Here is a 17,149-nt window from a genome sequence, read left to right on the forward strand (position 1 = left end):
AGTGCATTTTTCGTCTGTCGAGGACTGTTTTTGTATCTTAACTGCTTGTTTAATCGAAAGTACCATCTGTTTGCTAGTATTATTCTTCGCTTTATATCAAAACGGGTATTATTCATTTCGATTATGGTATGCAGAGGTAGATAAGGTTGCTGACTATCTCAAAGTTGTGTTTCTCAACTTTCTCCATTTGTGTATCCTTCACCATTGGATGGGGGTATACTAACATCGCCATTCGATTTGTAGCACATTGAACTATTGGTCTGATACTTGCTATTACAGTAGGTAGGTTGGGATTTTATATATGGCAAATCGGTCCATGTTTTCATATGGCTTCCATATAAACCTTCTTGAGCCTCTAGAGAGCGAAGTTTGATACTATGACATTTTCCATGACATTTAACAGATGGGCCAAGTTTGGTCCGAATCGGCCCACGACCTGATATAGGGTGCAATTCTTAACCGATTTGGCTGAAATTTTGCGCCAAGTATGTTAAAAATCGAATGTCCATGGGCAAAATTTGCAAAATTTGCATTTGAGTTGTGTTAGGCTTCTCGACATCCTTGCTCAATACGGCCCAGATCCAATTTGAAGCTACCATATATACCGATCTCCTGATTTAAGTTCTTGGGACAATAAAAGCACGTTTATTAATCGATTTCGCAGAAATTTGACACATTAGACACATGTTAGGCTCTTCGACATTCGTGTTCAATATGGTTCAAATCCGATTTAAGTTCTCAGGCCCATAAAATGTGAATTTTGTAACCTATGAATTTGGTACAATCGGTTGTATTAGACCCCAACATAGCCTTTCTGAATATGGTGCAGGTCGGACTAAATTTAGATTTAGCTGCTATGGGTTCATAAGTGAAGCCTTTTTCACCGTACAATGACGAAAGGTGGTTAATATATATAGATCGGCACGATCGAACATAATGCCTTTTTACTAGTTTTAACAGATTTAGATAAAATTTGGCATAGTGAACCTATGTTAGGCTCCTCGACATCCTTATATGGTCCAGATCGATCTATTTTTGAATTAAGCTGTCATACATACTGATCTCCCGAGTTAAGGTCTACGGGCCATAAAAGGCGCAAATTTTACAAAAACCCCCGATAGGACTATTTATACACTACACGACTACCGTGGTACAGGATTTTATAACTTTGTGAATTTGTTTGTAACACCCAGAATGAAGAGAGATAGACCCATTGATCAGTATACCGATCGACTCAGAATCACTTTCTGATTCGATTTAACTATTTCCCTCTGTCTGTCTGTCCGTCTGTCCATGTTAGTTTGTGTACAAACTACAGGTCGCAATTTATTAACTCATCTGAAAACTTCCGACGAGGTAAATCTAAATTTGTTCGGAATTAGACATAGCTCGCACTTTGTAGCTATAGGGTAGGTGCATGGTATTATAAAGTCGGCACCGCCCGACTTTTGCCGTTCGTTACTGGTTTTGGAATAAGCTGCCATATAGCGCGAACTCCCGATTTATAGTCTAGAACTTTGAATTGTGTTCAAGTCCCTGACGAGTTCGGTCCAGATAGGATTATATTTCGCTATAGCTCCTAAGGTTCCATATATGGTGTTCTTTTCACCGGACTTGACGTAATGAGTTTTATATGTATATCCAAAGTGATGGGTGTCTAAAGTTCGCCCAGGCCGAATTTAATACGTTTTTACTAGTCTATACGGGATCCTTCCATCAAAAGTTCACTTCTCGATCGTTTTGTAATCATTTTCCAATGATTGTTTAGCATAATCATCTTCTCTATGGCTTATTCGAATCGAAAATACAATAACAAGCAAGCAACGAACAAACAGAGCTCAACACATTTACTTTTTTATAAAGATTTTCCAGTATAATCGCAGTTTCGCTGAGCTCTCAAAACTTTCCCTTTTCCATTAGAACATCTATACCTTTTTAATGCTACATCATTCTTTTTAATTTACTTCTGCCGACGCATATTATTAAAAGTGATTGGCAACAAGTTTTGATCAAAACCAAAAATTTAATAACTTTTCTTAATAACAGCCTAAAAATATCCGCATAATAAACATCAATTGTGTTATATTTTCAATTATTATACAGCTATGCTTTAAAGCTGCTGTCACAAGATCCCATCGTCATTTTACAATGGTCATATACTGGGATGACAGGAAAATGTTACAAGACCAACAAAAACACAGCAGCCGAAACAATCTAAGAATTTCCATTTAAGATGTCCTTCTTATTGGACCATAATTCAATGTACTCGCTTTGACAAGACATTTGTATTAAAATGTTAATGTCGACATAGCCATAGGAGGGTATGGCAAGAGGCAGTAGAGGTGTTGGGTTTATTCTTTAAAGTCTTTTTCTCGTATATTATTATTACAGCTTTGTATTATTCTTTGCACATTTGTGCCAGTGGCAGTAAAACTCATTATGTTATACACTGAAATTCATCGTGGGTTTTATAAATCAATTATTGATGTTAATTTTGAAGTTTTGATGACATTTTCTTTTACAAGAATACCACAAAAAAGTAAACAACATGCTGTGGCTGGCGCTGCGGCTTTAGAAGAAAAATAGCTCATAATTTTCAGAAAAAAAACAAGTTGTGATAAATTAAATGTCTTTTGCACAGTTATTTGCCATAAGAATGGACTTTTTAGAGAATTGTTATTGTAAGTAAAGAATTAATAAAGCTGTCCTATAACGAGAGTGTTACAAAAATCTTTCAAAAATCAATAATGAAAAGAAATGTTTGGGAATATAATGAAATGAAAGAAAAATATTTTATAGAAAATTTGCCATTATATGTTTAGCCAATCAGGCAGTTTTAAAGATTCATCGATATGAATCAATGCCTTAGCTGTTTGTGTTGAGATTTTCTAAACTTAGAAATTAAATGTTGATTTTTTTTAGCTAACTTTTTCGGTGTGGCAGCACTGGTTGATAATTGTGTCCAAACGTCACACATTGGGGAAGAATTAGATGAAGTTAGTAAAAAATCTGCCATTTAAGATCGGAAAGAGATAACAAATGAAGATATGACAGCCCGAAAAATATTTCGAAATGCTGAGGGATCCAACATTAGGACACTACTAAGAAGCGAACGGAACCCTTACACTGAAAAAAAATTCTCTCATCAAAAGATGATAAATTTTCCAACTTTTTAAGGAAACACTCCCATTGGAAAAAAATATTTTCCTTCAATTTTAATTTTGTGTCTTGTTATTAAGGACAAAAATCTAAAATGAAGGTCAAAATATCGTTGAAGGTTAGAAAAATTGATTGACACCAACGAATCGTAGATAAAGACGCAAAATATACTTACAAATAGGAGCGTATTTAAATGCAATACTTTTTTTTTGGGTTAAGATGCTAAGCTAAAACAAAGAATTTTACCAAAAATAATAATTGGATTGTCATCTATGAAGTAAAATAAGAATCAATCAGCCATCAAAATTTGAAAAGGATGGTCATGTCCGTTAGTAAATAAGAAATCGAATTTAAATATAGCATCTTCATTTTAAATGTTTGGTTCTTTGGCTCATTTTCATTGCAATAAGGAAAAATCTTAAATTTTGGGTCAACTTTTTTTCAGTGTAGGGCTTGACATCTTGCATTTGACCTCTATAACACCTCAGCTCTAACCATTCGGAGTTTCAAACAGTAATGTCCACCAGTTCCCAAATGGCAAAATTTTCAGTATCTTTTTCGATTTTACCCCACAGTGCAAAAAGGGGGCTATTGCGGTTCACAGTTAAAATTTTTTAGCGAAATCGGGTACTAAATATTATTTACCTGCATTTGTGGCAATTACATCCCTATATGGTCTGGTCTGGACCATATTCGGTTCGGATGCCGTGAGTAATTAACTCACCATTCCATATTTCAGTGAAATCGGCAGCTATATCTAAACATGGTCTGATAGCGGACCATATTCTATTTGTATGACGGAAGGCCTAAAAACAACTTAGTGTTCCAAATTTCAGCGAAATCGGGAAATAAATGTGCCTGTTATGGCAGTTATATCCAATTCAAATCTGATTGGGACAATATTGGGTGAGTATGTTGAAAGGATTAATATAACTCACTGTTAAAAATTTCAGCAAAATCGGGTAAGAAGCGAATTACAAGACGATAAATGCAAATCTTTGTTTCAAATTTAGTAGAAATTGGATTAAAAAAAGGCCTGTTATGAGCTTAAGTCCCTAGGTCTAAATATCGGTCTATATAACAGATATATTTAACCTTAGCCTGATCGGGACCAATTTTGTCGAGGGGCTTAGCGCAACTTTCGATTTCAAAGTACATCGAAATTGTATAATTAACGCGCATTTTATGGACTTAAGACCCTAAATCGGTTGATCGTTCTATATGACACTCAATAACTTAACCTGCATATGTAAAGTAAGACTTGCCAGTACCAAATTTCAGCTCAATTGTGAATGCAAATGCAAATTTTTGACCATGAACATTCCATTAAGAAACAGGGGCAAACTTCTAAAATATCAATGAATGCATTCCGATACAAGTTTAAGCTCAATGATAAAGGGCCTAAAACTGCTTTAAGCAGATCCTTCTGGCGTTTATTCTGGTTCATGAAACCCAGAACAGGTTACGTAAAAACTTTTCATTAATTTCTTACTCATGGGCTGATCATTGGTTCAGTAGTCAATTGTTTTGCGCTAAAGATTTTGAAGAACTAGCTGTAGCTCTGAATGATTACCCAAAAGCTCTCATATGCTTGAAGACCGACTGGAAAAAAAAAGAATTTTCAATCAACAATGCCCGGACCAATCAGTGCTGTAAACTTGCGATCAAAGTTCTGTAAGACTTATATTACTCCTGCCGCAACAAGGACAACCTCCCACAAAGATCCATTTTCTCCAATGACAATGTGGATATTTAACTCCCTTGAGTGTTTGATTATTATGTTGATGTGGATCTAAAGCTTGTGTTCAATGCTAAAACTGCTTTAAGCAGATCCCAAACATCTGCACTACACGCTGAAACTTTCGCGCCGTTCTAGCTCTTCTTGCGTTTATTCTGGTGCATGAAACCTGAAACAGTTTACGTAAAATCTTTTCATTAATTTCTTACACATGCGCTGATCGTTGGCTAGGGAGTCAATTGTTTCGCTCTGAAGATTTTGAAGTACTATCTGTAGCTCTGAATGAACAAAGAAAAAAGATGAATTTCCAATCAACAATGCCTGGAGCAACCAGTGCTGTAAACTTGCGAAGTTCTGCAAGACTCCCTGCCACAAAGATTCATCTTTTCTAATGACAGCGTGGATATTTAACTTCCTTGAGTATTTGATGTTGTTACATATATGTAGCTCAAAAGCTTTTAATCATTTATATAACTGCTTACAGTGACCTCAAAAAACTCCCACAGTGCCGAAATAAAAATTTTAAAATCGTTTTGTGCGAGAGGTTATCGAATTACCTTAAAAGTAAGATTTTATCTAATTTCAAATAAAAAATCATCAAAATATGATACAGGGATATGAGGTTGTAAAAAAGTCATCACCCTAATGTATAGACCAACATATAACGACTGGCAAATTATGAATTGATGGTATATTTAAACGATTAAATACATATATGATTTTCAAATTATTTTGTAATTAGAAGACATTTTTTTAACATTCCTTATCAATCAATACACACAAACACTGATGTCAAGTTCTCCTTTCTCATACTAATAAAAGTTTAATCAAAACAATCTATTTGGTAATGTAATGCCGTAAAAATCTGCGACAAACATGAGTCTGTAATGAATCAGGATATTAAACGACATTTACACACGTACCAACATGCCAACGTAATTGGTTTTGGTCTAATGTGTTTTAAAGTATGTTGACATTTGATTGATTATACATCAACAAATAAAGCAAACTCAGCGAGACAACAAACGACAAGGCTCCCCTTGCGATTGATTCACCCCAAAACATATCAATTGATTCGCTTTCATTCCCAAATACTCGTGCTGGGATTTGTTTTCTACGTAATATATAACAAGATTCATGTCATTCATGCCTTTTCATCCTTCTTTTTTTTCCTTTTTACAGGTATTTGGTTCCCCCAGCACGCCTATATTGGAAAATCCCGAACATCAGACACGTTGGTATTTCAAATATTTTTTGGGCAAATGTAAGTAAATGTTAAATTGTTGAAAATGTATAAAAGACAGATTTCATGAATAACAATACAATGCGCATTGAAAGAGGAACGAAACCTACAAATTGAAATGTTTTCACAACCATAACCTCTCATACATCCTTCCCTTATTTATTAAATACTTTTCTATACGAACTATAGGATTGTTTCTTCTAAAATGATATTGCGACTGACCATTATTTAGGATTATTTAAAAGGTTTTTATTCCTTTTTATAGGATTTCCTTAAAGCGCGGTTGGGCATTATATGCCATAAAATACCTTTGTATTGTTACTGATCTATTCATTTGTGTTCATTTTGCCTTAAAGAAGCAACAGTGGTTATTTAATGCTTTAGTGTAGAACTCATTAATTTCAATATTGGAAAATTTAATCAAAGCGAAATGCGATTTTATTCACATCAAGAGCTGTCGAGATTAGATGTACTTTTATACCCTCCACCATAGGATGAGGGGTAGATTAGTTTCGTCATTCTCTTTGTAACTCCTCGAAATATTCTTCTGAGACCCATAAAGTATATATATGCTTGATCGTCATGTCATTTCAAGTCGATCTAGCCATGTCCGTCCGTCTATCCGTCCGTCTCACTGTCGAAAGCACGCAAACTTTCGAAGGAGTAAAGCTATCCGCTTGAAATTTTGCTCGAATACTTCTTATTAGTGTTGGTCGGTTGGGATTATTAATGGGCCATATCGGTTCATGTTTTGATAAAGCTGCCCTATAAACCGATCTTGACTTCTTGAGTCACTAGAGGACGCAATTCTTTTCCGATTTGGCTAAAATTTTGCATGAGGTGTTTTGTTATGATTTCCAACAACTGTGTTAAGTGTGGTTTAAAACGGCAAATAACCTGATATAGCTGTCATATAAATCGATCTTGAATCTGGACATCTTTACCCACTAGAGGCCACAATTCCTATCCGATTTGGCTTAAATTTTGCATGAGGTGTTTTGTTATGATTTCCAACTGTGCTAAATATGGTTTTAATTGGCACATAACTTTATATAGCTGCCATATAAACCGATCTGGGATCTTAACTTCTTGAGCATCTAGAGGTCGCAATTATTATCCGATTTGGCTAAAATTTAGTACAACGACTGCTCTCATGAACTTCAACATACGTTTCAATTATGGTCTGAATCGGTCTATAGCCTGATACAGCTCCAATATAAACCGATCTCCCTTTTTGACTTCTTGAGCTCCTTAGGTTAGGTTAAAAGTAACAAGTCAAAGCGTGATAAGTTCGGCCCGGCCGAATCTTATATATCCTCCCACATTGATCGCATTTGTCAAGTTCTTTGAATGATTTTTTCAAATACATATGAGCTATATAAAGTTATTGAGCTATATGGGCCGTACTTGACATGGCTGTAAGGAGTCATAGAAAAACACGACCTCCAAAATTTCAGGCAAATCGCGTAATAATTTCGCCCTCCAGAGGCTCAAAAAGTCAAAATGAGAGATCGGTTTATATGGCAGCTATATCAGGTTATCAACCGATTTAAACTACACTTGGAACAGTTGTTGGAAGTGATACCAAAACGACATACGCAAAATTTCAACCATATTGGATAAGAATTGCGCCCTCTAGAAGCCAAAGTAGTCTAATCGGGAGATCAGTTAATATGGTGGCTATATCGGGATATGGACTGATTTAGACCATATTTGATACAGCAATTGTTGGAATCCAAAATAAAACACTTAATGTAAAATTTCAAATCGGATCAGAATTGCGCCCTCTAGGAGCTCTAGAAGTCAAGACCTAAGTCGGTTTTTATGGCTGCTATATCAGGTTACTAACCGATTTAAACCATACTAAGCACATTTGTTGGAAGTCATACCAAACCATCACCGTAGCGTAGTGGCCACGGTAGCGCAGAGGTTAGCATGTCCACCTATGATGCTGAACGCCTGGGTTCCAATCCTGGCGAGACCTTCAGAAAAAAAATGTTAGCTGTGGTTTTCCCCTCCTAATGCTGGCAACATTTGTGAGGTACTATGCCATGTAAAACTTCTCTCCAAAGAGGTGTCGCACTGCGGCACGCCGTTCGGACTCAACTAAAAAAGGGAGGCCCCTTATCATTGAGCATAAACTTGAATCGGACTGCACTCATTAATATGTGAGAAGTTTGCCCTTGTTCCTTAGTGGAATGTTCATGAGCAAAACTTGCATTTGCATTTTGCATACCAAAACATCACTTGCAAAATTTCAGTCAAATCGTATAAGAATTGCGCCCTCTAGAATCTCAAGAGGTCAAGACCCAAAATCGGTTTATATGGTAGCTACATGAAAACATGGACCGATTTGGCCCATTTACAATCCCAACTGACCTACACTAATAAGAAGTATTTGTGCAAATTTCAAGCTCCTAGCTTTACTCCTTCGAAAGTTCGCGTGCTTTCGGCAGACGGACAGGCGGACGGACATGACTAGATCGATTTAAAATGTCATGATGATAAAGAATATATATACATTATGAGGTCTTACATGCATAATTCGAGGTGCTACAACCGGAATGACGAAATTAGTATACCCCCATCCTACGATGGGGGGTATAAAAACACATTAACTTCGGCAATGCTGAACTTTTGATACCCACCACTATGGATATATTTATTATCGAAATGCCATTTATGTGATTAAGCCCTCAATCGAATGATCGATCCATATGACAGCTATATCCAAATAGGGGCCGATCTGGACCTTATTTGGGTTGGATGTCGGGAGTTTTCAAGCACTGTTCTAAATTTCAGCAAGATCGGAGAATAAATTCACCTTTTATGGTCTTTAGACCCTAAAGTTAAAGATCGCTCTGTATAGCAGCTATATACAAGCACAGCAAGATCTGGACCATATTCGGAGGAGATATTGGGAGTCTTTATACAAGAGACGACTCCAAATTTCAGCGAAGTCGGGAAAGAAATGGGCCCGTTATAGGCCTAAAACCCATAATCGGCAAATCGGTCTATATGACAGCTATATCCAAATATGTTCCGATCTGAACCATTTTTGGTTCGGATATCGATGGCCCTAATAAAACTCGGGTCATAAATGCGCCTGTTATAGGCTTAAGACCCTAAATCAGCATATTGGTCTATACGGCAGCTATATGTTAAAATGGTCCAATGTAAACCATATTCGGATCAGATATCGAGGCAACTCACTGTTTCATATTTCAGGAAAATCGGAGAATAAATTCGCCTTTTATGGTCCTTAGACCCTAAAACTGAAGATCGCTTTCTATGGCAGCTTTATCTAAATATAGCCCGATCTATAATATATTCGTAACAGATGTTGGGAATCTTGCTACAACTCACTGTTCCAAACTCACTGTGCGAAATTTCAGCGAAATCGGGTAATAAATGTACCTGTTATAGGCTTAAGACCCTAGATCGCCAGATCGGTCTTAATGGCAGCTTTATCCAAATGTAGTCGGATGTGTCCCATTCATGAACCTAACCAGCGTATGTGAGAAATATCAGTCTGTGCAAAATTTCAAATCAATATCTCAATTTTTAACGACTGTAGTGTGATTACAACTGACGGACACACGGACGGACACACAGACGGAGAGGCACACTGACATAGTTATATAGTCTTAGAATTTTACTACAAATACAAATTTTGCCCATGAACATTACACTAAGGAACAGGGGCAAACTTCTCACATATCAACGAGTGCAGTCCAATTCAAGTTTTAAGCTCAATAATAAGGGGCCTCCTTTTTATAGCCGAGTCCGAACGGCGTGCCGCAGTGCGACACCTCTTTGAAGAGAAGTTTTACATGGCATAGTACCTCACAAATATTGCCAGCATTAGGAGGAGAAAACCACCGCTGAGAATTTTTTCTGATAATCTCGCCAGGATTCGAACCCAGGCGTTCATCGTTATAGGCGGGTACGCTAACCTCTGCGCTACGGTGGCCTCCAGAATTAAAATTTTACTGCAATCCGAAATGTGTATACTTTGTAGGTTCGGAAATGGGTATTTCGATGCGCTGTAAACGGAATACTAAATGAATATAACCCCCAATCTTTGGTGGTGGCTATAAAAGAAACCTCCAAAAAGAAAATCTAAGTCAGGATTTCCATTCTACTTAAAAAAGCCCTAATAGCTTTCCATACCACACCCCTCCTGTAATAACATCGTTATTTATTAAGCGATCCTCAAAAAAATCGGCACGAAAGATTCTCTACGACTCAGATTTAGATGTAGATCCCATATATCCATCGACCACTTCTAAGGCCGTTGCAAGCGCATTTATTAACCTATATTCTCAAAATTTTTATACCCACCACCATAGGATGGGGGTACACTAACCTAGTCATTCCGTTTGTAACACCTCGAAATATTCGTCGAAGACCCCATAAAGTAAATATATTCTTGATCCTCTGGACGTTCTGACTCAATCTAGCCTGTCCGTCCGTCCTTTCGTCCGTCCGCCCTTCCGTCCGTCCGTCCATCCATCTATTGAAACCACGATAGATGTCGAAGGCGTAATGCTAGCCGCTTGAAATTTTGCACAGATACTTAATATCGATGTAGGTCATTGGTGATAGTAAATGGGTAATATGGTTTAGATTTAGATATAGCTCCCATATAAACCGATTTTCCTATTTGCATTCTTGAGCACCTCGAAGGCGCAATTCTTATCAGATCTGGTTGAAATTTTGCATGTAGTGTTCTGTTATCACTTTTAACAACTGTGCCAAGTGCGGTCCAAATCGGTCTAGAACCTGATATAGCACCCATATCATCATCCGATTCCGCTGAAATTTTGCATGTAGTGTTCTGTTGTTTTTTAACAACTGTGGCAAGTACGGTCCAAATGGGTCTATAACCTGATATAGCTCCAATTTAAACCGATCTCCCGATTTAACTTCTTGAGCCCTTACAAGACGCAATTTTAGTCCGATTTATATGCAATTTTGAATGCAATGTTCTGTTACGGCTTCCAACAACTGTGCCGAATACGGTATAAATCAGTCTATAACCTGATATAGCTCCCGATCTACCGATTTGACTTCTTAGATCCTTCCGCAATATTTGATCGCTGAAATTTTGCAAGTGGTGTTCTGTTACGGGTTCCAAAAACTGGGCCAAATACACTCCAAATCTTTTTATAACCTTATATAACTCCCATACTAACCGGTCTCCGCATTATCCTTTTTCGGTTCCTAGAAGCTTTAATTTTTGCTGGTTTGACAGAAGTTTGGTATTAAGAACAAATAATGCCCTTCAAATAGATTTATTTTGTATAAATTTTTATCAGAATCTATGACGGTGGGTTCTCAAGATTCGGCCCGGCCGAACTTAGCACGCTTTTACTTGTTTACTCTACGACTACCACAATATGTGCGGAATTTTGTGGGAATTCTACATTTTGAACTTGACCAAATGTTAATTTCGACATACCCAGTGTGGTGTAGGGTATGAAAAGGTCGGTCTTATCCAAGACCATCAGAAAAAAATTTTCAGCGGTTGTTTTCCCCTATTAATGCTGGCAACATTTGTGAGGTTCTATGTAAAACTTCTCTCCAAAGAGATGTCACACTGTGATACGCCGTACGGACTCGGCTATAAAAAGGAGGCCCCTTATCATTGAGCTTAAAACTTGAATCGGACTGCACTCATTGATATGTGAGAAGTTTGCCCCAGTTCCTTAGTGGATTGTTCATGGGCAAAATTTGCATTTGCAATGCTGGCTACAATAGTAAGGTATTCTGCCATGTTAAGACTTCTCCACCAAGTGGTGTCGCTATGCGGCACGCCGTTCGGTCATACGAAAGAGAGCCCTTATCATTGAGCTTAAACTTTATTCGTATTGCACTCATTGATACAAGCAACTTATGATCATAGGAAATTTTAGTAATATTTCTATTTATCTTCTACATTGACCGAAACCTTTAATATACTTGTGTAAGGATAAAGGACAAATTGTTGCCTTTATAACCATTTTAATGTTTACTTGTTCAAATGTCACTGGCATCTATTTGCCATTAGGTATGCATTTATGACGAAAGGCAAACCACAGTTTCATAATTTAAGACACGTAATCTTAAAGACATTTTTCAAATGAATTTCTTTCTATACATTTCTATTTCTTTCATTATTATTATTTGCAGAAATTTTCTCATAAAGATTGTTTCCCCTCTTCTCTCTTTTCCTCTTCCCATTGCAGTACATCAAAACTATGTTGGCATTGATGCTGAAAAAAGTCCATATTTTTTATCGGTTGTATCACAAGACTCAGGCAACCAAGGAGCTCCCATGTATCGAGCTATACTATTTCGCAAACAGGTAAGCAAAACAAAAAAAAACAAAATTCCTCTACAACCTCTAGAATAACACCTACGGCAGGCAGACAGGTAAAGCGAATGATGAAGGATAACGAAGACCTTCAAATGTAACCAGCACCATCTACAACCGACACACTAACAGAAAATATAAGCACGTAACAAGACGAAAGAAACAAAAGCTATTCATTTAGAATAACTCACACCCCCCAATGAGTGCAAAACGCTTTATAGTGTCAAGTGTACTAAATATGTGCACCTTCTTCACTAGAATCGCAGCAGGCTGTTAACACGTATGACTATTTCACAAAGATATGAGCATCACACAGGTGATATCTATACACGTTTTAGGTCTTATGTTACGCAACAAGAGAGGTTCAAATAAATTTTAACACATCCAAATACAGATACAGGATCATTTGTTAATAAATTCTGTAGATATATAAAAATATAATAAAGAACAAATAGTAACTTAAATAAAAGTAAAGTAAAGAAAATTAGTAACTTAGTAAAAAGTCATTACCGATCTTTGGATTCCCATCACCTTACGTATATAAATAAGAGCGGTTGTTAATTGAAATCGTATAGCAAAATCGTAGTCTACATGAAATTCTGAAAAACTTCTCCGAAGAAACCATGTATCTAAAATAAAATCCTAATCCGTGCCTCTCGGTGAGAGGTATGAGATTGCGAAGTGCTGGATGACCACAGCTTCTCCGATCATGTTTATATTAGTCTCAGCCTTTGGGAAAATATAGCAGAAGTAATCCCTCGGCTAAATAGAAGAAAGACGGATTGGAATAAATTTCGCCACAAATTCTGCACGACTATCCCTTCTAGACTAGAAAGGGAAGTGGAAACTGCGAAGGACATAGACACAATGGTCAAGCGGATCACGAAGGCCCTGAATGACTCGCTTGTGTCAGCGATGTCCTAGTGCCAAGCCTAGAGGCAAACAGAGACCGCCATGGTGGACCCCAGAGCTGGTTGGTCTAAGGAAAGACTGCAGAAAACTCTTCAACAGGGCGAAAGTCACAAGGGCACCACACGATTGAGACTTCTATAAGGCTAAGCTACGATAATACAAGAGCGAGCTAAGAAGGTCTCAGAACAAATTCTGGGTGAGGATACATCTGTGGCTTCTAGGCCTCAGACCTATTATGGTGGGATATATTCAGAAGTCAGAGAATGTATGGACTATGTCTAGTGAGGAAACACAAGAACTAATCGTTGATACACATTTCCCGGTAAACTCTCCAACCGACAATGTGGCGCCAAAAGAGGTAGTCCCTGATATGCACCGTTGGAGGTTATTGGGGAAATTGTGTCTGAGTCGAATATCCTTTGGGCGACAAAAAGTTTCGACTCCTTTAAGTCGCCAGGGCCTGACGATGTATCAGGCTGTGTCCGACAGATTGGCTCCTTGACTTGTTGAGATACATTTAACTTCTATCAGCATGCTGTAAATACCTGTGGGATGAAGGGACACAAAGGCGAACAATTTTAGTCCTATTTGTCTGTCATATCTTAGAGCGAAGATCCCTGAAGATCGCATGTCTCGGCAACAGCATACATATAGTAGGGGCAAGTCCAAAAATTGGGGGTTTAAACCGCACTGGTTATATACTGCAGTTTCAGACCTATTATACTATATGGTGACATGCTCATGTGGACGGCGCTTTTAAAATCCACCTATTATTCGAAGGATGGCTTGTTTGTGCATAAGACACGCACTGAAGGTCACACCATCTGATGCACTGCATTAAATGCTACACGCAATGCCTCTGGACATCGTGGCTAGACAAATTGCTGCGACCACTGCTTTGAATCTAAGTGCGCTTTCCCTTTGGTTATGCGGCGCCCATGGACACTGTGTTATCCGTGATACAATGAACGATATCCCAGGCAATGTGTATTACACATTGATTGACCAATTTTTTAATAAAATGTACTGTACCACTATTCCTGATAGAACCCATTGCAACTACAATATCCCTGGAAATAGAAGTTACATAGACTTCTATACGGATGGTTCCAAACTAAACGACCAGGTGGGCTTTGGAGTGCACTCTGAACAACTTGAACTGGTCTTATCGAGAATGTTAACCGATTCTGCAGTGTGTATTGGGCGGAGATCATTGCAATTAAAGAAGTGATTGAATGACTGCGATGTAATGTCATAACGACGATGGGCATAAATATCATCTCGGAGAGCCAGGCAGCAATTAAATCCCAGGAGAATGTATTTCTGAATATAAAAACCGCCCTGGACTGTCACAGATCTCTCAACGAGGTGGATGACCGTTCAAAATCCACCTGTTCTGTTCTGGTTACCATACCTTAGTCTTCACGATCAGGCATAAAAGGGCAACGGAAGATAGATGGTCACAAAGGGGAGGTTGTCGGCACTCCAAAATTATGTGACCTGATCTAGACTTGAAGGGATCTACCGCTTTGCTGTCACTGGCTACATTAATATGAGTCTGATGGCAAACTTTTACTTAAACCTAACCTAACCTTGTATTAGTATACCAAGATATTGTCAGAGCTAGACTATATTCGGTACGGATGTCTAAGGTCCTCAGTAGACCGACTGTTCCACATTTAATCGAAATCGGGTAGTAAATACGGCTAATTTAGGCCATGGACAATGCATTAGGCGACGAACGCATGTAACGCAGTGGAACAGCGAAACAGTCGGTAGGACGGCGAAAAGAAGCCCGGAATTTCTAACTTAAAATGTTCTTTTTCGGGGTTACTTTCTAGTTTTTAGAATGCACAACAAGCTGATTACTGGCTTAGGTGTATGACCATGGGGTGGATTAAAATCCGCACCCTCTAATCTAACCTGATGAATATACCCCCATCCACTTTAAAGCTTTTTTTATCGGAACGGATTTCTTTTAAGATAGAAAACCGCTCTGCTTCAGGCTATACAAATTTCACTGGCCCTCCGGCAAAAATAAGACTACTCTGCTCCACTCTGAATCCCTGGTGGAAGGGAACATTTGTACTTTACGTCCAAATTTTCTTCCAAATCAGTCAAAAACGGAAGCTACTTGGGACGTTACTAGCAAATTATTGACAAATTTGGTTATTGACAGATGTTGGAAGCCACAACAGAAAAGGGGCGCAACATTTCACCACAATCGGACAAAACTGACGGCATCCAGGAACTCAAGACTTCAAATCAGGAGATCGGTTTATATGGGAGTTATATCTGGTTATAGACCGATTTCCACGGATGTTGACGGGAATAAACACCACAGGTTTTAGGCAAGGAGACAAATTATCGTGTGATTTTTTTAATATTTACTTCTTATCGATGTAGTTTATTGAGGGTTGCAAATGAGTCATAGCGGCTTAGACATGGGCATAGCTCCCATATAAACCGATCTCCTGATTTGGCATCATGAGACCTTGGAAGCCGCAGTTGTTATTCTATTTGACCAAAATTTTGAACGTAATATTCTGTTACGACTCCTTACAACCGCACTGAGTATGGTCCGAATCGGTCTAAAGCTATTATAAAGCTCCCATGTATACCTATCTTCCGATTTAATGTTCTGAGCCCCTGGAAGCGGGATTTACTGTCCGACTCAGATGAAATTTTGCATGTAGTGTTCTGTTACAACTTCCTACAATTGTACCAAGTACAGCTCAAATCTGTCTATAACCTGCTATAGCTTCCATATAAACCGATATCCAGATTTGGCTTCTTGAGCCCGTAGAAGCCGCAATTGTTGTCCGGTTGCGGTAAAATTTCGCACGTAGTTCTTTTTTCAACTTCCAACAACTGTGCCAAGGTCCGAATCAGTCTACTACCTGATATAGGCCCCATATAAACCGATATCCCGATTTGACATCAGGAGCCCCTAGAAGCTGCAATAATTTCCGATAAGTTGAACTTTAGCATGTAATGTTCTGTTTCAAATCTTGATATAACTTCCATATAAACCATCTCCCGAATTGGCTTCTTGAGCCCCTAGAATCCACAACTGTTGTCCGGTTGAGCTGAAACTTTGCACGGAATGTTCAATTCCTACTTCCAACAATCGCGCTAAGTGTTGTCCGAATCGGTCTATAACCTGATATAGCTCCCATATAAAACGTTTTCCTGATATGACTCCTGAGTCCCTAGAAGCCGAAATTTTATCTACAAAAATTGGTCTCACATTTTGCATGTGTGTTTCGTTATGACTTCCAACAATCTTGCCGAGTATGGTCTTATTCGTATTATAATTGAATTTTTTGTCTCAATTGGTGGAAATTTTTTGCTGAATCCATGGTGGTGGGTGTCTAGGATTCGGCCCGGCTGATTTTATCACGTTTTTACCTGTTTTACTTAAATCTCATCTTGCGTTTAATATTTTGCAAAAAAGAGTACCACAATTTTCAGGCGGTTTCATTAAAAAATTAAATCGACTTTTCGTTTAAGAGATTGTGACAGAAAAAAGCCCATAATTATATCTTGTTTTCAATTTGAAAAAATCTGTGGCGGATTATATTTTCATTTTGCTGTACATTTTTATCCGAAGAGATCAACATATTCCATAGTCTGTTTTGATATGTTATGTACGGACATAAATATTTTATTCATGTTCATGACTGTGGTTAACGTTGGAACATATTTTTGCGTTTGTGTTGGTAGAATACTCACTCAA

At 37.9% G+C, this 17,149-nt stretch overlaps 1 protein-coding gene across 2 annotated transcripts in view; it reads left to right on the top strand.

Annotated features, from left to right (window-relative positions):
* Positions 1 to 17,149, top strand: part of LOC106092360 (GTPase-activating Rap/Ran-GAP domain-like protein 3) — a 269,008-nt gene that overhangs the window by 179,699 nt on the left and 72,160 nt on the right. For both annotated transcript variants that reach the window (XM_059368097.1, XM_059368098.1), the window contains exons 4-5: positions 6,080 to 6,161; positions 12,371 to 12,489. In XM_059368097.1, coding sequence (XP_059224080.1) covers positions 6,080 to 6,161; positions 12,371 to 12,489 — 201 coding nt within the window. The remainder of the gene's footprint in view (positions 1 to 6,079; positions 6,162 to 12,370; positions 12,490 to 17,149) is intronic.

This window comes from Stomoxys calcitrans, chromosome 4 (assembly GCF_963082655.1).
Source record: "Stomoxys calcitrans chromosome 4, idStoCalc2.1, whole genome shotgun sequence".
Lineage (NCBI taxonomy): Eukaryota > Metazoa > Arthropoda > Insecta > Diptera > Muscidae > Stomoxys > Stomoxys calcitrans.